At 36.2% G+C, this 24763-nt stretch overlaps 1 protein-coding gene across 2 annotated transcripts in view; it reads right to left on the bottom strand.

The window, feature by feature from the left end:
- The window catches only part of LOC18434913 (polyadenylate-binding protein-interacting protein 9), a 32126-nt gene extending 13363 nt beyond the window's left edge, over positions 1-18763 (bottom strand). Inside the window, exons 1-7 of one of the 2 annotated variants that reach the window (XM_006844974.4) lie at positions 18249-18763; positions 17283-17393; positions 17112-17156; positions 828-900; positions 592-704; positions 214-273; positions 30-77 (exon numbers count right to left, since the gene is read on the bottom strand). In XM_006844974.4, coding sequence (XP_006845037.1) covers positions 30-77; positions 214-273; positions 592-704; positions 828-900; positions 17112-17156; positions 17283-17393; positions 18249-18470 — 672 coding nt within the window. In that variant the 5' untranslated portion in view covers positions 18471-18763. Of the gene's footprint in view, positions 1-29; positions 78-213; positions 274-591; positions 705-827; positions 901-6446; positions 6467-17111; positions 17157-17282; positions 17394-18248 lie in introns of those variants that run through there. The other variant, XM_088872442.1, reaches the window with a different exon arrangement.
- Between the last annotated feature and the right edge of the window lie 6000 nt (positions 18764-24763).

Below are 24763 nucleotides of genomic sequence, written 5' to 3' on the forward strand. Positions count from 1 at the left end.
ATGTACCAAATCCAAAGATGATAACTGACCTGACCACACAGCATTTCAAAGAAATTTTTGACATCTGCTTGAGAAACCTGCAATTGCATCCAATTGAACATAATCAGCATATTTGTTCAATTTTCAGAGAATAAAATACAGAAACTGCTTATAAACAGCATAAAACTAGATTTTTAATGAGTTATTCTATCGGAAGGGGTTTTAATCAGATACCTTCTTATCAATATTTGTACAATAAACTGTCCGCGCACACATTTCTCGCTCGTCTTCAGACTGTAACAAAAGTTGAGTACTAAGTCCTCTGCAATAGAACACACACTACCACGAAGGGGAAGTATATCATACATATATTGTGCATGGTGTATATAATACACAGCTGAGCCATTCAACCACTGTGAAACAGTGGAGATCAACTACAGTCCCAAGGAATGACCATCATGGAAACTACAGTTCATCTCCATTATACACCATTTTCAGTTGTGTATCATGTACCGTGCACAAGATGTATGTGTTCTAATTTCCCCACTAAAACCACCACAGAATGATCAATTCTGAGGAGAAGAGAAACAATTTATAAAATGACACAAATACCCTTGGTAGAAATGTCGGGTTCACAGGCAATATAGCAGTCTTTGAAGGTAAAACTCTGACAGGATAAAACCCCAGCATTGTGCCATTAAGGTTTAGTGCTGCTTTTGCACCTTCTGTTAAGATCAATATTTAGCACTTCTCTTTGAAAGTTTATGAACCAAATATCACAAAACAAAATATCCAATATATAACTGCAGAAATAAGCCAGAAGGACAAGGTCTTTATAGCCAACTTACGCTCGGTTGCGAACTCTATAAATGCAAACCGAAGAACTGAATTTGGGTCCCCGCATACGCGACAATCAACTACCTTCAGTAAAAGCAGAGTAAAAGCTTTAGAAAATACATTTTGCAATAGCACTAACAAACTCTATTACATACACATATTCAAGGACACATGCATATGTGCATAAATGCATAAGTATTCAAATTCACATTCCAAGCACATAGATAATGTAATCATGCATCAAAGCCAATCCCATGATCATTTTCACCATCAAACAAGAAAGTAAAACACGTCACAAATTAAACCAAAGTATAGAATAAGACCTTTTCCCTTGATAGAGAAGAATGGTAGAATAGGATTCGTATAGTCGACCCCAGATAATTGGGATAGGGATCTGATAATGATGATGATGATACAATTGGACCTTTTACCTTTGGTACAAGGAGGTCAATCATTCTTGGCGCTTAGATTTGAAATTGGGCAACTGGGTTGTGCTATTGGCCAGGCTCAAATTTCAAAAGAAAATTTCTCGAACTTCATGACACACGCCAAGCGGTCAGATTTGACATCTGATGGCTAAAGGTGAATGAGACCTCCTTGTACCAAAGATAAATGGCCTTAAGTATATGACTCCTAAATAAAACAGGTTTGTAATGCAAATACGAGTCCATACCCCTTGGCCAAACCCATAAAAACATGCTCAAACACTTACAACATCCAATTATGAAAAAAAAAAAAAAAATGCAACCAAATTAATAATTATCAACAAAATGTCCTTTAACAATCAAAGAATTTCAAAAAATTTATAACTTCTTAAAAGTGAATGGTGCGTATTTGAATTTAAAATGTAAAACCCACAACCAGAGACTAATTAAGAAGAGAAACCAGGTCAATTTCTTCAAGTAAATCCATCGATAACAAAAATCAAGATAATAAAAATCTCGTATAAGACATTCCATCTAAGAGCATAAGGGTTTGATTCCAGATGAAACAAGATAGAAATCTTTAATGTCAAGTTTTGAATAACTTGGCACATTCTCATTTAGCAACCAGTATACTATTCTTTATGGATTACTCACTATTGACGAACAGTACAGTTGCTCACCGTATTTTGCAGGACAACCATACTCTATACAAAGCGACATAGAGAAACCTACTAAGTGATTCATGTCCATATTGCCTTTCAAACTGTAAAAGAGCAGTTACATCAATAGGGAGAGGGTCCACAGAGCCCCTTCAGTTTTCCTTGTAAAGGAGGGAGAGGAGGTATGAGCTAAAGCAAATATTCATGTATGCATGATGTGCACATGCATCCATAATGCATGGGGTGGACATGCATTCACAGTACACGAACATTGGAAGCATGCATTCGTGCATGTGGATAAAGAAGTACAAAGAAAATGAATTAGGGTGTACGTAGATTCCTGCATAGTGTCTATTACCTACAGCCTTTACAAATGGACATGCGTGCACACACACATAGGTATACAATGAAATCCTGATATCCACAATGAAGGCCCAGGATCATAATATGGGGAGTCCAATAGCGATTGCAATGTGATCTCATGATAGTCAGTAGCTCAGATAGCAAAATAATACTTATGGATCATATTAAATCAATTTTCGGATCCCTGCATGAAAAGCAACCAAGTCATTGTGCTCTGATGGGTAATGCATCACATGGGCACATTATGTATGTGTGTTAAAACAAACACACATACACACACACACACACGCACACTCACAAACATGCTCGCACGCATGCACACACACACACTATGTATGCGTGTTAATACACACATACACTCCCACAATGTGTATGAATGTTAACAATGTATTATGTATGTCTATATTTGTCCATGCATGTGTCAATGTGAGTACACACATATTACCTATGTAAGCCTACCCACACACACATTTACCTATATAATAGGGGGGCCGGGGGGGGGGGGGGGGGGGGGGGGAGGGAGAGAGAGAGAGAGAGAGAGAGAGAGAGAGGGAGGAAGGACCCTCCTATCAAACGAAAAACAATGCAGCCCCTCCTTGTCAAGGTAAAGGCCCCCATGCAGGGCACCCGCAGTCACTGTCCCAAGAGTGCACAAGGCCCAAGAGTGTCACAAGGGGTCTCTCTAAACAAGACAGCCACCACAGATGGCCCAAGATTCCCTCGGAATCTTCCACCGAAAATGAGTTTCAAACATTTGTCAGTGTTTTGGTCTAGAGAGACAACCGCAAGGAACCAACTTCTACTCGAAATCTGATTTGCTTCTCACTATCAGAAAATAAGATTTTGAATTCTATGAAACTAAAGATTTCTGTAACTGAAAAGCACCCATAATTCTTATGCACATATTATAAGTCCAGTTGAAGATCTTGGTAGTTATTTCCTTCCATCATAAATGTTCTTGTAAATATTTTGCATATACTTGTCCTCTTCAACCCTAGAATTATTTCCTTTAGTTATTAAGATGACAATAGTTGAAATTTAATGCTGGATTAGAGTGTGCCATGAGTTTTTCAGCATTGATATATGCCTCTATAAGATTGTAGAACATACATCAAAAAAAGAGTCTTCTAAAATGACTAGTGTGATGATTTGTTGAGCAAAATAACGCACCAACAAATTCTAGGAAGTGGGAGAGCTAGGAATTCTAGATAATTTTTTTCCCTTGATCTATGGATTACCCAGTGGAGTCACCAGTTGGTCGGCCTTGGATTTATTTAAAAACCTTAAAACCGTGATTCTTCTTTTTGGAAAAAGAGAAATGTGTGCCGCGCCCCCTTTGGTGCATGCGCATGTGAACACACAGCATATAGACTGAAACTTCCTGCGAGGTTTAGGCTCCATCCAGTGTTTCATGCCAGTTGCCTTAAGCCCTATCATCCAGATCCAAGTGATGAATCGAGGAATACTTAAACAAGGGCACCGCCGAACATGACCACTTAATTTGAGAAAGAGGTGGCCGAAAGAGTAGTCGTCGAGGTGCGAAGCCCTTCTTAGCGCTAAGGTAAGGCTACCAGAGAGTAAGGCTAGCTGGGAGCGGGACGCGACTCTTTGGCAATTCGAAGACAAAGTCCCGATGTGTGTGCCCACTAGGATAAGGGTGGGCGGTGCGGTAAGCGGTTCGAACCAACAAAAGAAAGGAACGAGGTAAGGCTTGCCTCGAGAAGAATGCACCCGGGCAAGTTGCCCTCTTAGATGCCGGCGCTCTGACACGCCTGCGAAAAGCCCCCCGGTCGTTAGTCGACGCAGCTTGGACTCAACCCCTTCGCAATCCTTGGCCCAGTGCTCCCTTGGGAGCTATGTACATACGTATGGTCCAAGTCATATAGACCCTTAGGCTTGTCTCTTCAGTTTGGAAAAGTCCGGATGTAGGCTTGGTTGGGTGTGAGGTAGGATAAACTAAGCTAGGTTTGAACTAGGCTTGGTGTGGTTCGGGGTTTGGGTCAGGTTGGCTCACAATGGGTTAGGTGGGCATGGCTAGTGTGGGTTAGACGAGGCTAGTCTGGGTTGGTCTAGACAAGGTTAGACGAGGTTAGGCTAGGTTGGTCTAGACTAGGTTAAGGCTAGACTACGCTAGGTTGGGCTAGGTTGGTCTAGGTTAAACGAGATTGGGCTATGTTGGTCTAGATTTGGTTAGGCTAGGTTGGGCTAGGTTGGTCTAGACTAGGATAGGCTAGGTTGGGCTAGGTTGGTCTAGGTTGGTCTAGACTAGGTTTGGCTAGGTTAGGCTAGGTTGGGCTAGGTTGGTCTAGACTAGGTTAGGCCAGGCTAGGTTAGGTAGGCTAGGCTAGTCATGCTAGGTGTGCTAGGCTAGGTAGGATAGGTATATTAAGGGGTGAGATGACCACTCAAAAAATGCTATGGCCCTTCAGCATCACCTCCCCTAAGAGGCAATACCGGCTACATGGGGAAAAGGTACTAGGCACACGGCTTAAGTACCCCAAAGACTTTTGATTAATAAATGGCCAACCCATTTTAGGAAAACTAGACCTAGAAAGGCCCGTTTGGCATGAAACTTGCTAGTCATGGGTTTTTCGGCCTTCTGAAGCCATTTGTGGTGGTCTGGAGACTATATGATATCACCTTCAGGAAGTTTTGCTATGGTGCACCTTGAATGCGCTCTATACTCCAAACTGTATCTTCTTCTTGTCTCTTCGCCCCTTCACCTGCTCGGGGCGAAACTTAGGGAAGGACTTTGGGATGTCAAAGGCCACTCTTGTACACCTTTTGAGGACGAGATGATGCCCTTGCAGTGGCTCTTCAAAATTGAGCGTATTCCGTGCAAGCTTCCGTAGTCCCTAAGCATATCTCGCGCTTGTGGGCTATGGTTGCAGCTGCGTCCTCTTTTATTCGCATAAGATGCATCAAGAATACGCGCCAACAATGAGTTTTATACATGATTCTTAGAGTTTACTTTCCATCCTTTCTTTTTGTTTACAGGGATGATATACCTTCATTTCAAGTGTTTCACTATCCATGATGCCAAAACACCCACACACATTCTGATATTTAAGACATAAATAAACAGTAAAACCATGGAACGCTGATCATATATGAGTAACCATATCCTGGCATTAGAAATCATACTTTGAAGCATGTTGTTGGGAAGTTCCTGAAAATGTTATAGATGGAACACAAGTGAAACCTCTTGCATTAGAAGCTAAATATATACTTTGAAACCCGAAAAAATGGTAGACTGGCAAAGGTTTAGTGATTGGTGACTGTGGCTCTCAAAAATTCAATATCTCTGGCTGGAACATCGCTTACCCCATGCATAAATTTTGGTGTTGCTTAGAATATTTGCATTTCCAAGATCATTCGACAGTTCAACCAGTTGGAAGTTGGAACAATCTCAAAAGAATGGTTCCAGCAAGCACCCTAGCTAACTAATAACATTCTAATAAACTACTAACAGAGAAAGAAGCTGTCAAGAAAATAAACTATCATATAAACTATCAAGAAAATAAACTGTCATAAGAAAAGACATAAAAATCACAATCATATGAAAAATGGAAAATAATGTCCCGAAATAGCCAAAGAGGGTAACAGCACCATCTGACACATCCAACCATATGGAAGGCAACTGTAATTCTTATCATCATATTATACAGCTAAATCCACACATATTCAGTTGCTGATGCATCTCAACTCTGGATTAGTTTGTTGGTTTGAGTCTTCTTCCAAAAACAGTTCTCTACAGTAAGGCATCTTCATAATGTTACGTTAACACGGTCTATCCAGGGATCTCAAATTCTAATTAATATGAAAGGTGTGGTTGTGTAGAATTCCAAAGTAAAAATTCAAAAAGTTTTCTGCCTTATATTGATAACTAGAATTTCTACTTACAATTGCCACAATATAATGCAAAACTTAACTTACTACAATCTAGAATCTTTAACTCTTACTGCCAAATAAAATTTTTATTCAAGAACTGAATTCAAATTCAAAAACTTAATTCAAACTACAATATGAATTTTAATAAAATTAAGAACTTAATCTAAGTAGGAGTCCTAGTCCAAGTCGAAATCCTAATACAAATAGGACTCCTAATACAAATAGGATTTTCTAAACAAGTATGAATCAAGAACCAAGAATAAAATTAATAAACAAAACTGGGAAGACTTACTAAACCTTCGCTTAAGGTTACCCCTTTAAGACTTAGTACATCCCCTGCTCATTTACAAACTGATGGAGCACTTGATTCTTAGGTCATGCTGCTGAATTGGGAAGTACCTATGGAATACCCTATCACAAAACTGTTGGACTAAAAGCATAGGCTACTGCAATTAGGGTTTCTTTAGACCCTTTTCCAAAACTTTGGGGCACGCCACTGTGAAAACTCCCCTAACCAAAATTAGGGTTGAGCATGCCCCCTCTCTATATCCTAGGTGGTGCATGCCACCCCTAGGTCTCTATAGGGGGGCATGCCACCTAAGAGGGGGAGAGAGAGAGAGGTGGAGTGGAGGAGAGAGAGAGAGAGGTTTGGAAACAAGGATGAAAAGAACAAGGAGAGGACTCCTCCTTATATAGGCCTTAATGGTCTTAGGGTATTCCACTTAGATCATAATTCATTTTGACCAAAAGATTTCTTGATAATCTTGGAGGTAAGAGAGAAACAAATAAGAGTCATCCATTTCTAAAATCAGCCTTATGATTTAAAAAGGAATCTAGGAACGTTATCCACTAAATCTTTGAACCCATATCCACTTCTAGTCAATCTTGGATAAAACCAGTCAAACTCATCTATTTTGACTAAAATTTCTTTTCCCTGAAAAAGACAATAGAAATTCAACGTCTATGAGTCTTGGTCAATTTTCAAAGACATAAAACATAAAATATTCTCTCCTTCCACAAAATATTCCAACAAAAACTTTTCCAAATCATATTGGATCCCCCACCATATCTCCCAACTTATTGGGAAATAAGTGGGCCCCACTTCCACTCCATGCGGACCCCCCCTCCAACGTGCGTCCCATCATTCCCCTAATAAATTCATATATTACATTACTACCCTTTCAAAGGGATTAAAGCCATAAAATAATTTATTAAAATTCTGAAAAAATATTTAAAAATCACATAAAGATGAAAACAATATTTCTGAAGTTCTTAAAAATTCTAAAATATTCAAAAATAACTCTAGAAGTGAATTAATACGAATCGAATAAGAAAAGTGATAGTCAGGGCACTCCACCCATGCTAGAAACCCATGACCCACAGTTACTCATAGGGGCTAGCCAGTAAAAATATGGAACCATGGTCCTAGTATGTGAATTACAAGTACCCCACCAAGAACAAGTTACATGCACATATCACTGTAGTACAAGGGCGATTTTCTCTATGCACATGTATACATATCCCTTTACAAGGTTGCTTTCCAGAATGCAGTTGTCCTATGTACATATCGTGCATAAGTTTGTTGAGGATTTTGGCCCTCGCTCTTACAGACTTTACAACCACACACAGAGACCACGAAGATCTCGTGGTCCCTGAGCATCTCTCCAACCTCAATAAGGGATGATCGTCCTGAAACCCTTAACAGTAGTGTCTATGCTCAAAGAAAAAGGGTTTTGAACATGACCTGAATTGTAGACCACGTAATCCTAGGTAAGTCAAACAACATACAACTCCCCTAGAAATGCATAATTCAATATATTTATTATATTTACACGCTCTCACATGCTTTAAAGGCCACAAAACCCAACATCTCCCACTTGGCCTTTAAAGGCAGTACAATTACTCCCTCATACTCTCTTTCAAGCCCATTCCATGTACATGCTTAGCAAACGCATTTTCCACTATCATTTAGTCAAAGGATTTGCTAACATAGCCTCTATCTGGAGATAAGTGATCTCGATCTCCCCTTCTCAGATCTCGTTGTGTGTCTAGATTTCTTGTACTCATGGCAAATAAGAAGTCTGATCTCGTCCCTAACATGGCATGCATCAATGACCCAACTGCACTTCTGCATTGGATTCTTTGCATGGCCTTTTTTTCGTCTGTCGTTGTGGAACACATGGCTAACCTTAACTTGGTCTTCTTATCAATAGGGGTTAATATGGGCCTACGATTTTCCATCTCAAATCAATCTAGTATTTTCCTGCAATATATCTCTTGAGCTAACTGAATGGTTCTCTCACTTTTATTTCTCGTGATCTTGATTCCCGCAACATATGAAGCATCTCCAAGATCTTTCATATCAAAATGTGGTGACAAGAAAGCTTTTGTTTCCAAAATGGAAGTCATTGAACAACCGCAATTAGCATGTCATCCACATACAGGGAGATGAATACAGCATGACTCCCACTAACCTTGACATATATGCAATAATCCTCCTACTTGGGCAAAAAACCAGCTTTTAGACAACGTCTCATGAAACGTTATGTAATACTGTCTTGATGCTTGCTTTAAGCCATAAAGAGGCTTCTTAAGTTTACACACTAAGTTTTTTTGTCCCTTCTCTATGAAGCCCTCTGGTTGTTTCATATAAATTTCTTATGTAACTCCTCACATAAAAAGGTTGTTTTTACATCCATCTAGTGGAGTTCAAAGTTGAAATGGGTCACTATAGCTATAAGAATCCTAATGGAGAGGAAATTTAGCTACAGGGCAGAAGGTCTCATCATACTCTTGGCTACTAATCTGGCTTCGTACTTTTCTAGCTTTTCTTCCAAAATCAGCTATTTCTTAAAGATCCATTTATAGCCTATAGGTTTTCTATCATGAGGTAGGGTGACTAGGTCCCCTGTTTGTTGGAGTTCAGTTCATCAATCATTACTTCTTTCCATTGATTCTTGTTTAGTCAGGTTATGGTTTCATGATAGGAACAAGGTCCATGTAGGGATTCTTTGTCAATCCGCTCATAATACTCTCCAAGGAAGGTGAAGAATTCAGGTCTTCTCCTAATACAGTTACTTCCCCTAGGATGAGGTGGTTTTGGATCTCAGTTCTCACATATGTCACACACTATTTCATAGATATCAGCTTACTTTAAGTGGCACGCCCCTCAAGGAACTCATCCTCAAGGAAGTGGGCATCCTTACTCTCTAGAATAGCCCCTGATAGAGTTATAAAATCAGTACCCCTTACCATGATGTCGGTAGCATATGAAGATGCACTTAACTGTTTCAGGTTCTAATGTTATTCTATTTTGGGTAGTATTATGATATCAAGTGAGCATTGTCACACTCTTAGGTGGTCAAGGGATGGAGCACGACCAGTGAAAATCTCATGAGTTGTTAGTAAGACAGCTTTCGTAAAAGTCCAGTTAAGGATGTAACCGGCAGTTAAAATTGTTACTAGAGCTTGGCATATCCCATCATGCTCCTCACCATTTCTACCAGGATCTTATTCTATCTCCCGGATGCCCCATTTTGTTGAGTAGTGTATGGCATAGTATACAATACCATGCTCAGTGCAAAACTTCTTAAATAACATTAAGGAAGACTTCTTCTATCAGTTCTAAGGACCTTAATTTTATTATTTGTTTATGTTTCTACCTCTGCTTTATACTCTATGAAATGGTCTAAGGCTTCTAACTTTTCACTCAATAGGTATACATAGCCAAAACAAAAGTGGTCATTTGTAAAAGGGATAAAGTACCTCTTGCTGCCCTTAGTAGCCACATTCATAGGTCCATAAATATCACTATGGACAACATTTTTAAAATACTAGCAGCTCTCTAAACTTTTTCACAAAAGGTTTCTTAACTAGCTTTCGTTGAACACAAGATTCGCATACTTTGCTTAAATCATCATTTTGGTTTTTCAATAATCCCTCTCTCTTTAATCTTTCCATTCTCTTGTAATTCCCCAATCTCATAATGTCATATGTATGCATTATCAACATCACCATAACACAAGACATACCAATAGAATTCGTTTATTGCAATTGAAAAGAAACCATTTACAAAAAGATCATTAATGACTATTTCTTTACCCAATTTTACTTCCACCTTATTGCCAATAAATATGGAGGTATATCCTACCTTAGCCAACCTAGAGACCAAAACCTAACTCTTTCTCATGTTTGGAACATATTTAGCAAGTCAGGGAATAACAATATACAGGCTCACCACAAAATCAAGATAATTGGTGTTGGTCCAACAAGTCGGATAGAAAATTTTGGGCAAAAAATACGGATCGGCAAAAATACTGTAAATAAAAACATCATCAATATAATGGATTGGGATCAAAAAGAATTTAAAAATAAATAATTTGCAGTAACCATCAATAAGTAATGCATCCATGAAAAATTTACTAAACTAATTTAATTAAGTCAATTAATTTAGATGTCTCATCCCATAATCAAAACTTAAATGCAAAATAAGTATAAAAAAAATAAAATCCATTAGGCATAACCGAGTCACTAGATCCAAATTTAAACACATGAAAAGCGACATTAAAAATTATAAGGCATGATAGAGTCATCAGAGTTAATAGAAAGGTGAATTCTTGCTAGATAAAAACTTCAAATCTAGGATAAAATGATTGTAAGAGAAAATCAAATAATGTATAAGCCAAGACAAATAGAATTAAGAATTGAAATGGCTCCTAAAATTAGAGAAAATGGTAGTAAAAAAAAAGAATTAAGAATTGAAATGGAGGCTAAAATTAGAGGAAAAAGATGGTAAAAAAACAAGACCTGTTGCATCGACCTTTTCGTGACCATGAATCACTCTCCTCTATAAGGAAGCTATTGCTCCCTAACGATAATCTCGCCCATCATCCTCTTCTTTGTGATGGTGTTTTTTTGGTTTTGGAGATAACAAATTTTTTTCTAGGGAATGTAATTTTTCATAAAGTGTTGGATTCAATTCCCTTTGGAGAATAAGATTTTTCAGAATGGATAAAGATAAAAAGTCAAAAAAATTTGAATTGGATTTGAAAGTCTTTTAGAATGTGTTTATCCAAAAACACTCAAAATAGAAGGGATAAAGAAGGCAAGTTCCAAAATATTGAAATTGGATGCACAAAAATAGGAAAGTCTTTTAAAAACATTTTTCTTTGGAATAGAAGGAATAAAGATATATAACTTTCAAAAAAAAATGAATTTGGATGCAATAAATGGAAAAGGTAAGGTCTTTTTTTAACCAACTTTTTGAAAAATCCATAAAAACGCATTTTTAACGTTTTTATCAAAATAAAGCAATTTTTTCGACATTTTGGCCGGGTCAACTTCACTCGTTCCTTCTGACTCCGCCTTTGCCTCTGCTTGAAAGCTGCTTTTCTCCCAGGCGGATAATCCGAAGAGACGCCTAACTTAAACTGTATCACAAGAAAAACACCATTTTTTTGAAAAATTCACATTTTAAACAGTGACTTGCTAATTATGGTCTAGAGTATAAAGAGTTTGCTTTAGGACCATGCTCTTTCCATTCTCTAGCTGAAGGATATAATCACCAATACCCAAAAAATTTATCTTTTGATTTCCACCCAGGAAGATATGTTGGTTCCATGTGGCTACAGGCTTAAATTTTCAAAAACCATCCTTGGTGTTGTTAGACACGTGAGCAATGGACCCCGAGTCAAAATACCACCCCCAGGATTAGTATTGTTTAGTGCCTTGCAATATTTTTCTATGTGCCCATACTTATTGCAATTATAACACTTGGTATTCTTTAATACCTTCTTTTTTTTAAGTCCATTATCTTCCTTATGATTTCATCTCTCTTATTCTTGTTCATGCACTTTTCCTTCTTTTTCTTGAATGAACCAAAGTTGGGTTTCAGGTTTACCAAATTCATGGAGTCTCTAGAATGTAGAGCATCATGCAACATTTTTCTATCTTCTACTGCTTTAAGCTTGGTGATTATCTCATCTAACTTTGGCATGTTCTCCTATGCAGTGAGGGTTGAGGTGAGGCTTCCCATGAACTTGGTAAAGTGTTGTGCAGGTGGCACACTTGGATATTCTTGTCGGGATTTACTTGTGCTGCCTCAAGCTCTTGGCCATGTGCTCTGAAAGTCTAGATTGCTCAGCCAATCATTTTTAAGACTGAGTACCGCTTCATAGCAAGTATCTTTCTAGTGAAGAAAGGAATGGCATCATCCTCTCAAGCTTATGATGAATCTGCTTTGCAGTCTTTAGGGTTTTGTACTCAAGAGCATGGAAGTCATCCATAGCTATTAACAAGAGATGCTTAGCCAGGGTATTTCTATGCTAAGCATCCCTAATTGGTTGCCTCTCATAAGCACTACCTCTCGGTTCAAGTGGGAGGTTCTCTATGAGTAGCTCACTGAGCCCTTCCTCAAAGAGGACATAGTCTATCTTCTTTTCTAATTTGCATAGTTCTTTCCATCGAACCAATCAGTCTCAAAGGTTCTGCCATTAAGCCTTTGGTTGCCATGTTCTTGATTTAAGAAATACAAAAATTCCAAAACTATGGCACAAAAAAAGACCTGCTTTAATGCTAATAAAAGGTGTGGCTATGTAGAATTCCGAAATATAAATTCAAAAAAATTTCCTCCCTTTGTTAGTAATTGGATTTTTACTTACAATTGCCAAAATACAATGCAGAAATAAATCCACTAATCTAGGATATTTAACTCTTACTACCAAATAAAACTTTTATTCAAAAATTGAATTCAAACTCACAATATGAATTCAAATACAATTAGGAATTTTAATCTCATTAAGAGTCCTAGTCCAAGTAAGAATCCTAATTCAAATAGGAATCCTAATACAATAAGGACACGACTTCTAAACTATTATAAATAAAAACTGAAAATAAAATCAATAAACGAAGCTAGGAAAACATCTAGGGTTGCCACCTTAGGACTTGGCACGCCCCACACACAATTACTAAATGATAGCACACTTGATCCTTAGGTCCTTTAAAATCAACTGAACTTAGAAGCACCTCTGGAACACCCTATCACAAAACTATGTGGTTGAGAGCATGGGGTACTACTTAGTATTCCTTTAGACCCTTTTCAAAAACTTCCACCTCCCCTAAACAACATTAGGGCCTAGATCTCTATGGAGAGAAGAGAGAGAGAGAGAGATTGAGTGGAGGTGAGAGAGAGAAGTCTAAGAAACAAGGGTGAAGAGAATGAGGGGACTCCTTATATAAGCCTTAATGGTCCTAGGGTATTCCACTTAGATTAGGATCCAATTTGACCACAAGATTTTCTAATAATATGTGAGGTGAGAGATAAACAAGTTAGAGTCATCCATCCCTCAAATCAGCCATCATGATTTAGGAAGGAATCTAAAAACCTCATCCCCTAAATCTTTGACCCATATCCTCTTCTAGTCAATCTAGCATAAGACCAGCCAAAACTCATCTTCTACTTTGACTAGAATTTCTTCTCTCACATAGACCTAGTAGAAATTCAAAGTCGAAGAGTCTTTGCCAATTTTCAAAGCAATAAGAATATTTCTCAAAACACACAATATTCTCTTCTTCCACAAAATATTCTCACAAATTCTTTTCTAAGTATTTTCCAAATCTTGCAAGATTCCCCACTAGATCTCCCAACTTGCTGGGAAATATGTGGGTTGTCCCACTAAGTGGGGGGTGTGATCCATGTGGACCCCCCCCCCTCCAAAAAAAAAAAAAAAAAACAAAAAACATGGGTCCCACCATGCCTCTACTAAATTCAAATTTTCATTACTATCCTTTCAAAGGGCTTAAGTCATAAAAGAATTTTATTAAAATTCTGTAAATATTTAAAAATACATTAACATAAATAAAGATGAATATAATATATCTGAAGTTCTTAAAAAAATTCTAAAACACTCAAAAATAACTTTATAACTGGATTGGTACCAATGGGCTAAGAAAAGTGACTATCAAGGCACTCCACCCCTGCTAGAAACTGTAATCCACAACTATCTTCTTAAACCAACCCAACCCAACAAGACCTGACCCACAGTCATGCATAGGGGCTAGCCAATAAAAATGTGGAACCATGGTTCTAGTATATGGATTACAAGTTTTCCTCTAAGAACAAGTTCCATGCACTTATCACTATAGTCTAAGGGGGACTCACTCTATACATATGCACATGTATCCCTCTAGAGGGTTTCGTCCCAGAATGTCATTATTATATGTACATACCGTGTGGAAATTTGTTGATGTATTTGGCCTTCGCTCTCACAAGCCTACAACCACACATCATGAGACCACGAAGCTCTCCTAACCTACAAACCATTCCTAGGCATCTCTCCAACCTCAACAAGAAATGACCCTCCTAAAACCCTCAACAGTAGTCCCTATGCCCAAGGGAAAAAAGTTTTGGACATTGACCCAGGCCATAAACTGCCTAACCCTGGGTTAATCAAATATGCACTCCCACTGAATCGCACATTTCACTATATTTACTATATTACATGCTCAAACAAGCTTTGAAGGCCACAAACGCCAACATAATATACTTACTTAGAATTCAATTTCTGCCAAAAACACTTCTCTCTAATAAAGAAAAACCATCATGGATTATTAACATGGTTTCTATTAGATGATTTGCCAATAGTAACTGCCAAATGAATCCTTCTAATGGTTGTGAGGGAAAAAAAGTGTACACCAATATGGACACCATGGCATAATAGACTAAGTTACCGTATTCAACTATTTTGAACAATTGCTACCTCCTAGTTATTTTATTCATTGATTGTAACTCCTTTTTTATACTAATTTTATTTGCTAATTGCACTGGCCTTCATGTTTTCAATTGATTATAAAAGCCAAGATGGTTGCTTTTCCTTTTTGTTAATTTTCTTATCTAAGAAAAATAATTTGTTTAATCAGATATTTATGTGCCTGCTTAGCTTTCACTGGTGCATATTCAGTGCACCGCAGATTCACTTATAAAAGTCTTCAACCGCTCTATTTAGTTCAATCTGAAACATGGATTTCTGGTAGAAAGAGAATGCGTGTTCCATGTGAATGTTCAATTTATTCAAAAATAATACAAAAGAATACAGAGAAACCATCAATATGCGATTTTTAAAAAATAATACATAATCATACATCAAAACTTAGTTCTTCACAACCTCACCAAAAGGGTGCGGCTAATACAAACAATTTCAAGCAATGTCACATAATGGAAACCAAACTTCTTGACATTAACAATGGCCATGAGGATCTCTAAGCCACATTTAATATAATTTTCTTCTTAATTCATAGTCTCTAGACTATTAACTTTTAATACATGATGCCTACAACTTGGGTATTCAATAACAGTATCAAACTCAGATTCTTGCTCTAGTACCACTTCATAACTCAGAAACTCACACTCCTAAAACTTTTTTCACTCCTCAAAAGGTGTCCTTACCAACACTTTATCTTTCGTACTTCCACTCTAACATAAATGCATGCACAATATCAAGAATGTGCACTTTCTTTTACACAGCCAAGCCCATTTTGTCACAGTTGGACAATGTCTAGCAGAAAATGGCATGTTTTGCCAACATGCCCCTTAAGGCATGTGAGAATAAAAATGAATTTCAAGTTCAACACTTCAATTCAATATCCACATTAAGTTATATTCTAAGCTATCCAAGATGTTTTGAGAAATCAAAGCCACATATCTAGTGTTCTGTCACCAACAGATATGCAAAACAAGAAAACCAGTATTTAGCAAGCATTTGAACTGGGACACAATCCATTATAAGAATGTACAGCTTTGAAGATGGAAACCACTTGTTACATGACTAAACCAATGACCAAGGTAATGGTGCCAAATGAAGAGCACATTAGTAGAAATAAAGATGTAATGGGAGTAGCAGCCTGATATAATGGTAGTAACCAGTATCTCACTACGTACTCCTTCCTCCTTATTAATCAATATAGAGGTGGTCAGGTGGCAGATATCAAACCTTGGCTAATTTTCCTCCACCCTGTCCAGAACCACTCCACAACAAAAAAGAATCTTTACATATGCACAGGAAAACTAAGTGCACTGTTTGGGAACTCCAAGGAAATAAAAAATAAAAAAATATGCTGCCAAGTCTCCCATAACCGACTCATCAAAAAAGAAAAAAAACAGTTTCCAACCATCAAATACCCAATCCCTCTATGAAGTCTTAGTGTGCAAAAATGACCAAAACTAAGCTAACTTTTAGTCAATAAAGATGAAGAAAAATAGCATAAAAGATAGCCGCTTTGGGATAAAAATCTCCACATAATGTTGTTGAGATGATTCCCATACACAAGCTGGGCAATGTGCATTGTCAAAGTGCACTGAGTTCCATTTAGAGAAAGGCAAAATAAGAATACTTTAAGTACAAAGTCAAAAATTGTATAAACACCCCAAGACCTACATTCCAGCAATATATAGCCAGGGTTTTCATGCTTTTCTGTACGGACCAGTCAATTTAAAAAAATCAACTTCATTGATGTCTCATGGCCCTTAAATTATTATAATGTATGACAAAATTCAAGCACGCTCTGGACAAAATGATTGAACAACATGGCATAGGCACCACGCAATCACATGACAAATGAAAAACTTAAAAAATCGGTGCATCTCAAAGTGAGAATCAACATATTTCTTGAAAGATCAGGATTAATCAGCAAGTTTATAGATGTTTGACAAAGAAAACCAAACTGATCATCTCCACTATGACCTAATCTCTAATGAATATGTAATTCACTTAAAATGGTTTGCCCCACTACATACTATTGGATGTCATGAACTACATATGGCATGTTAAAGTCAGAGATAAAAAAATAACAAACATCATATCTATCCCCATAACTTATACATGAAATTCTGCAAATATATTGTGGTATCCAGTTTTCCTATGATTTATCTTGAGGAGATAAGTGAGAAAAAAGAGATAACAACCTGTCCACAATTGATAAATAAGGCAGCAAGTTGCTCCTCCGTAACCTAATTATCATAGTAAAGAACCCCATTATTACATATACTACTTACTGAAAAATATTAGAACATTTATTCCAAAATTGACAGTATTAACTTTTAGACAATTTGAAGAGAATTAGTTTGCTTGCTTACATTCTGATCAATATCAGACACATAAACAGTCTTCCTGATGCTATCATCTCTTTGCGCTCTGAGAGCTCTACCATTTAATCGCCTCCTCCCTTGACTGTAAATATTCTTCCTCTGGTAAAATCAATGATGGAATAAGAAAACCATGACCCAATATTCAAAACCCTACACATAAATAAGATATTGTTCCTTCAGTAGGTCTTTTCCACATTTAGGGAACCCATCATCCAGTTATTTGTAAAACTTGCCGAACTAGAGTTATCAGGGTAAATACATATCCTACATTTTAGAGAGACAGGGAGATTATCTTCACTATTTATTTTTCTGATAAAACTCAAATTGTTTACAACTAACCGCCTCATACTTGTACAAAGGCACAAAATTCGCTCAAAATTAAACGAAATATAAATGAAAAGTAAATAGAAACGAAAAGTGAAACTAAAACTATAATTGATTTGATTCAAATGCAGGAGAGGGAAAATAGCATGGAAATGAATTGGAGGTTGGAAATGCCACAAGAGAGACAAGGGAGACCAGTAAACTAAAATCAAAACCCAAAACCCAAAGTCCATCTCAGAAAACAAGCTCCATCGAGTAGGTGAGTGAATGAGAGAGTGAGAGAGAATGCCCTCCAAAAGAGTAGATTTAGAAAAGAAAAATCAACAAAACAACGCCACAATAAACTAAAAACTAATCCAAATGGGAGACTGTCAAAGACTCAAAGCTGATCATAAACTTCTCTTTTGTAGAAACTTCCTCCAGAACCCCAACCAATTCCAAAATCAAAACCCATTTCTCACGCATTTCCCATAAGAACCGAATAACAAACCAAAATGTTATTAAAAATAATAAATAAAAAACCAAAATCCATTTCTCACGCATTTCCCATAAAAAAACTCATAATAAAAACCGAATAACAAACCAAAATGTTATTAAAAATAATAATAAATTGTTAGATCAAAATCTTACCCGTCTATGGTTCATGGAACCATCGTTGCCCAAATCCTCATTATTATCATTGAGATCATTCGAGTACTGGCGATTAGTAACAGAAGAAGGGAAGAATTCTTCAGCAGATGGGTTCAATTTAGAAAGCAAATCCACAAGCTCTCTCATATCTCGATTAAACTCAGACTTGCTATCACCAACACGTTGATCACCAGAATTTACTGCATTTTCAACAACCGTCATCGTAGAGATGGAAACAAGAGAAAACTCCCACGGATCAAAAACAATCGTTGGTCTCTCTAGCTGTATCTAAAACCCAATTCTTGAACAATTGGTCAATATTCAGCAAACGGGTGAAAAACGGGGCAGGAGCAGAGGATCCTTAATGGGTTTCCTTAGAATAGGCTTTACTTTTTTCTTCTTCTGATTCCAGTTGTTATGAATTTATGATTTTCCCTATTTGCCTGTCTCTCTCTCTCTCTCTCTTCGCCCTTTCTCTCTCTAAAAAAAGTTTCTCTGTCTTCAACGTCTGCAGCTCACAAAGTTGAAGCTTTTCAATGGCGTGGCACGTTAAAAATGGAGAGAGGTTCAGAGAGAGAAGACATCAGAGTGACGTCAATGGTGAATGTTCGTTTCCTGGTGAGGATAGAAGGAGTGGGCCTTTGGCTCCTTGGGATTGTGAGAGAAACTCTGGGTTGGTGGGTCTACTTTGATTTTACAAAACAATTGGTGAAACAAACGCCCTTTTTACAATACTAACAATCTCTTGTTATTGTTTATTTGTGAAGGGATTATGTGCTCCCTCTGGACCATTCTCAAATTAACTAACTCCAGTAAAACCCTAATTAGAAAAGTATTACTGGGGCTCAAATTTCAAGGAGGTAATTTTGCTCTGTCCAGGTCGTACTCTCAATTAAACATTAAATCAATTAATCTCTTTTTACTTTTTTTATTCATGTCTTTTTGAGTCTTTCTATTAAACTTTCCACTTATCTAAATGGTGTTTATAACCGGTCTTGTTCTAAGTTGGCAACTCCCCCTAAGTTTGCTTGTTGAGGTTTGCAGCTTGCTGAAGTGTACTTTCTCTATTTTTCTATTTTTTTGGAGTGATCTCTTAGTTATCATGAATTTGTTCATTCTTAGTTCTATTATATTTTTTCTTTCACATCCTCTCTACAGTTCTATTCATTTTATGGATATCTTACCGGTACTTTATAAAACCTTATTTTCAATTTCATTAGTATACAACGATCACATAAAACTCCATAAGCATATCTCCGCTTTGTACATGGGCAGCATAGTGACGCCTTATAAAACCTCATTTTCAATTTCATTAGTATACGATAATCACATAAAACTCTAGAAGAATAACTCCACTTTGTCGAAAGGCAATATTGTGGCGCCTTGTAAAACATCTTTTTCAATTTTATTAGTATGCGACGATTACATAAAACTCCATAAGCATATCTCCACTTTACCCATAGGCAAAATTGTGACGCTTTATAAAACCTCTTTTTCAATTTCATTAGCATACGACGATCACATAAAACTCAAAAAACATATCTTCACTTCGCCCATGGGCAACATTGTCCTTGATCTCTCTATTCTCATGGATTATGGATCCCATATATCTCAAAAAATCTCTTTTAGGTACTTCTTGACGCTCAATATTGACTACTACTTTTGTTCCTCAATATTGACTACTACTTTGTTTCTGCTTCCAGTATAACTAAACTTCCATCCATATAATCTTAATCTCGGCTAATTTTAAAACTTGTCACATAATAAATAAATAAAATCATATATACATTGTACATGCATTTGAATATATAAAATCTTAAAATTGAACAGATATGTGGAGTTTTTGGAGATCTAGAGGGGTGCAGTTGGCATACGAATGCATCAGTGTAGGCGTAGAGGTAAGGTGCACCTTCAAATTTTATCATGGTATATAATTTTGATGTAAAATGTTCTTAAGATTATCTCAAAATCTATTTTTATATCTAATTATAAAATTTTAAATTTCAAAAATGGTTAAAATCAAGTAGATCTATAAACATATGAAAATCTTGAAAATGGACAGTGCAGATAATATGTTATAAAATGCACTATTTCTGAGACTTAAAATCTTTTTATTTTTCATAGTAATACATCTCGATGTCGAGATGATCAATCAAAGGGTTTTTCAACATTAAAACTATATTTTTTGATGGATTTTTGAAGGGTATCCGTAGTTCTACATTATAAACTTTTTCCATTTGAAGAACTCAAAATATGATGTAATATTTTTAATACTGAATTAGGGATTCTAGAATGGATTGCAAAATTGTAGATCCATAACATGCTCTTGATCATGTATGTATTTAATCAAAGCCCAATTATATTTTTCTCTAATGGCATTCTCTCTCCATGGAATGGGGATCATAAACTAAGGAGAAGTTATCTCTCTTGGATCTAGTTCCCCTATCATCATGTGAGATCACAAGTCTGTTGAGATATCTTCCTCACCCTTATCATCATATGGGATCCAATTCGTTAGGCTCTCTCTCTCTCATATGTCAGTTGCACTCTTACTCATGCGGGACCCCATCTATGTTTGTTAGAACTATAAGGCCTCTCTCTCTCTCTCTACACATCTGAAATCCTATATCTCTCTCTCTCTTCCTATGTTTCTTTGAAAAAATGGTTAGATTTCTGTCTTGTATTTATCCATTATCTTGGCCTTTTCTCAAACTAAGGAGTATCCCTTGAAGAGCAAGCGAGTGAGGCCCAAAACCTTGCTTTCTTTACACACCACTTTGTTTGGAATCTATTGAATTACACCCATGTTCTCTTCCCTCACCATCCATTGCAACCCACGTTCCTTCTAATTTTTATTATGTCATATGCCGTTAGCCTTCTCCTTCCCCTTCTCACATTTTCATGGGGATCCTCTCTCTCTCTCTTTCTTTTTGTATAGGCGGCCCCGATCGGATCCGACTTAAAAATTAAAATATCTTTGTATTTAACTATATTTCACATATTAGGACCCAAAAAATATTACTTCACCATTTTTCCCCTTTTCCCCTTCATACTTCTCATATTTTGATGGATTCCTCTCTCTCTCTCTAGACGCCCTTTACCTTCCAATGGATTCTCTCTCTATGTCTTTTCCCTTAACCTTCCCTATGTCATTCCCCACACTCAAACTGCATTTACCTCCTCACATTTCAAGGGACTCCTCTCTCTCTCTCTCTCTCTCTCTCTCTCTCATAATCTATGTGTGCCCCACACATGTGATGCTTGACCCTGCCAACCGAATATAATAGTTTATATTCCCTTATATTCTCTTCTCTTGACTTGCAACTAACCACCCTTCCCTAATATAACCAGGGTCATGAACCGTTTTTCTACTAGAGTTGCCCATTTATGTTAGTGTCAAACTACATTGGGTCTCAACCACTTTTAGGGCTTTTTTTCCATCATGGATGGATTTTTAACCACCTGGTGATCGTATTTATGATGACTAAAGTAGACTAGCAATTCAGTCTATCAGTCCAGTTCAAAGTAAAAATTATGTTTGATAACAGCATGTCAAATTTAGTATTTCACTGGTTTTGGACACTCTAACCAACTAGTTTCACCAATACTTAGCACACAAATTTCGACTTTTTTAATATATTTCATACTTTTAAATAATTAAACATATGTTTTTATATTTTAAATATCCAAACTAACCCATTCAATTGAACAATTTGACTGGACCAAATTTCTCACCAATTCGATGTTCATATCCTGATAACATTAGTAGTGATTATATGCATGCAACAATAATATCTCTATTCTTCACCCTTTGATTTCTCTGCCATTATCTTTGTTTTTCTTCCGATTTTTATTCATTATGGTTTAAAAGGTCCCTCCGATGGATGCTTTTTAAGTTAAAAAGAGCGGTTACGATATCGCAACACTTCGCTCTAAGTTGCAATTACTTCACAACACATGTCCAAATCGACCACTCTCGTTATCAAGTTTTTCTATTTTTTGACTTTTTAAAAAAAAAATATTTCAAAACATCACGAGCAATGGTTTAAAAAACGGATCGGTGACCCGGATCGGGCTTTCAAAAAACCGATCCGGATAGGCGAATTGGAGATTCGGATCGGGAATCGGGTGAATCGGTCAGAATAAAGCTTAAAAAAAATTCGAGAAAATTATTAAAATTCATTATAAATATTGTTTTTTAGGAATTCAATAAGAAATGAGGGTACTCCATTAAGAATTTTTATGTTTTTGAATGAATATGCGAATATTGATATGTTCTTTCCCGGCATGAACCGCCATTCAGCATTTAATTTACATCACACAAAAGGATGAACATATAATTATCATGGAATAAGTATATCAACATACATGGACTGCAATAAAGCATAAAATTAGTAATATATGATCTAAAAATAAAATGATAGACGACGTTATTGTTCTTATTGGTCATGCTGGTGCCATTGATTGAATTCGTTTAACAATTCATTGATTCGATCTAAAAACGAATCATCTATATTAACAGGCGTTTGACTATTCCCAAATCCCTGAGTGTTAATGTTTTGTTGTATTCCCAATCTAAAATCCCCGAAGATTGTCCATCCTTCATGCTCACCTGCACTGTCGTGTTTATCCCTACACTGTTGCTGTTGGGACTCGATATGTGAATAATATGGCTGGGATAGGGTGGCCTCAGAATCATCATCTCTCTCATTTTCTCTTTGAATAATATGGATTAAAAAAAAAAAATAACAAATTTTCAAAAAAATTGATCATGGATTAAAAAAAAAAAATTACAAATTTTCAAAAAATTCTATCATGGATTACAAAAAAAATTCGATCATGGATTAAAAAAAAAAATCACAAATTTTCAAAAAATTCTATCATGGATTACAAAAAAAAATTCGATCATGGATTAAAAAAAAAAAATCACAAATTTTCAAAAAATTCAATCATGGATTACATAAAATTCGATCATGGATTACATAAAATTCGATCATGGATTACAAAAAAAAACAAAAAATTCAATCGTGGATTACAAAAAAAGAAAAAAACAATTCGATCATGGATTACAAAAAATTCAATCATGGATTACAAAAAACTCTATCATGGGTTACAAAAAAAAAACAAACATTTCGATCATGGATTACAAAAAAAAACAAACATTTTGATCATGTATTACAAAACATTCAATCATGGATTACAAAAAATTCTATCATGGGTTACAAAACAAAAACAAAAAATTCGATCATGGATTGCAAGAAAAAAAAGCAAACATTTCGATCATGGATTACAAAAAATTCGATTATAGATTACAAAAAATTCTATCATGGGTTACAAAAAAAAAAAAAACAAAAAATTCGATCATGGATTACAAAAAAAAAAAAAACAATTCGATCATGGATTATAAAAAAATCGATCAAGTATTACAAAAAAATCTATCATGGATTACAAAAAAAAAAAAAAAAAAAAAAAAAAAAAAAAAAAAAAAAAAAAAAAAAAAAAAAAACCCGTACTTGACTCGCCGATTCACTGTACAGACTCGCCGATTCCATACAGTGAATCGGCGAGTCACTGTACAAAATCGTCCGGTTCTCTCTAGAACCGGACAATTCCCATTTTTTTCGCCGATTCGATCCGTCCATGGCGATTTTCGAGTCGAACCAGGCGAATCCGGTTCGACTCGGCGTTTTTTTAAACACTGATCACGAGTTTGTAAGCGGCCCCTGCTAGGTACAAACCATATGCCCCATATGACATGTACCCCATATCAAATATTACAAGGTGATATGGATGGTCAATGTTCACCGGTGATCTTGTTGACCGGTGATCGAAAATCGGCCTCAATAGTTTCCACTAGGCTCGGGCCCTTGCCAAACTAGAGTTGTCTCGATAGTTGGATGTCCAATTCGAGGATATTAAAAAAAATAAAAATTCAAAAAAATTTTAAAGAATATAAATTTATTCGAGGTATGTTTTTTATGTTTTTCTATCATTTTGGTAAAACTTGGAACGTGTTTTGGCCATAAATACTTATTTTTATGTTTTTTAATTTTTAAATTATTTAAAAAATACGCATTCACAAGTTGATTTTTAAAATATATTTTTTACTAATTTTTTAATATTATTTTGAAGTGTTTTTTTTTTCTTAATCTTACTTTAAACATACATTTCCTATTTTTTGAATTTTTTATATTTTTATAATTTTTTGAATTTTTTTACTGCTACAGTACTTGGCACTAATCGGGTCGAGTTACTTGGACTCAGTCCGAGTAATTGGCTCTGGACATGTCTGATTACTCGGTCTGAATCACACTTTCTAACACTACTGTTCACAAAAAATGGCACATACATTTCAACATACATTTTTATTTATATCAATTCTTTTATTTTTTTCTTTCTAGCTAAGATGAAGCATCCATATGTGCAAAATTTAGGGTCCGCCAGATTCAAACTTCAAAAAAGAAAAATTTTAACAAGCAATGCCAGGTGTCTAAGTTTAGGAGGTGCATTTGGAT

The sequence above is a fragment of the Amborella trichopoda genome, chromosome 1, assembly GCF_054954075.1.
Source record: "Amborella trichopoda isolate Santa Cruz 75 chromosome 1, AtrichopodaSantaCruz75HAP2 v2.0, whole genome shotgun sequence".
NCBI lineage: Eukaryota > Viridiplantae > Streptophyta > Magnoliopsida > Amborellales > Amborellaceae > Amborella > Amborella trichopoda.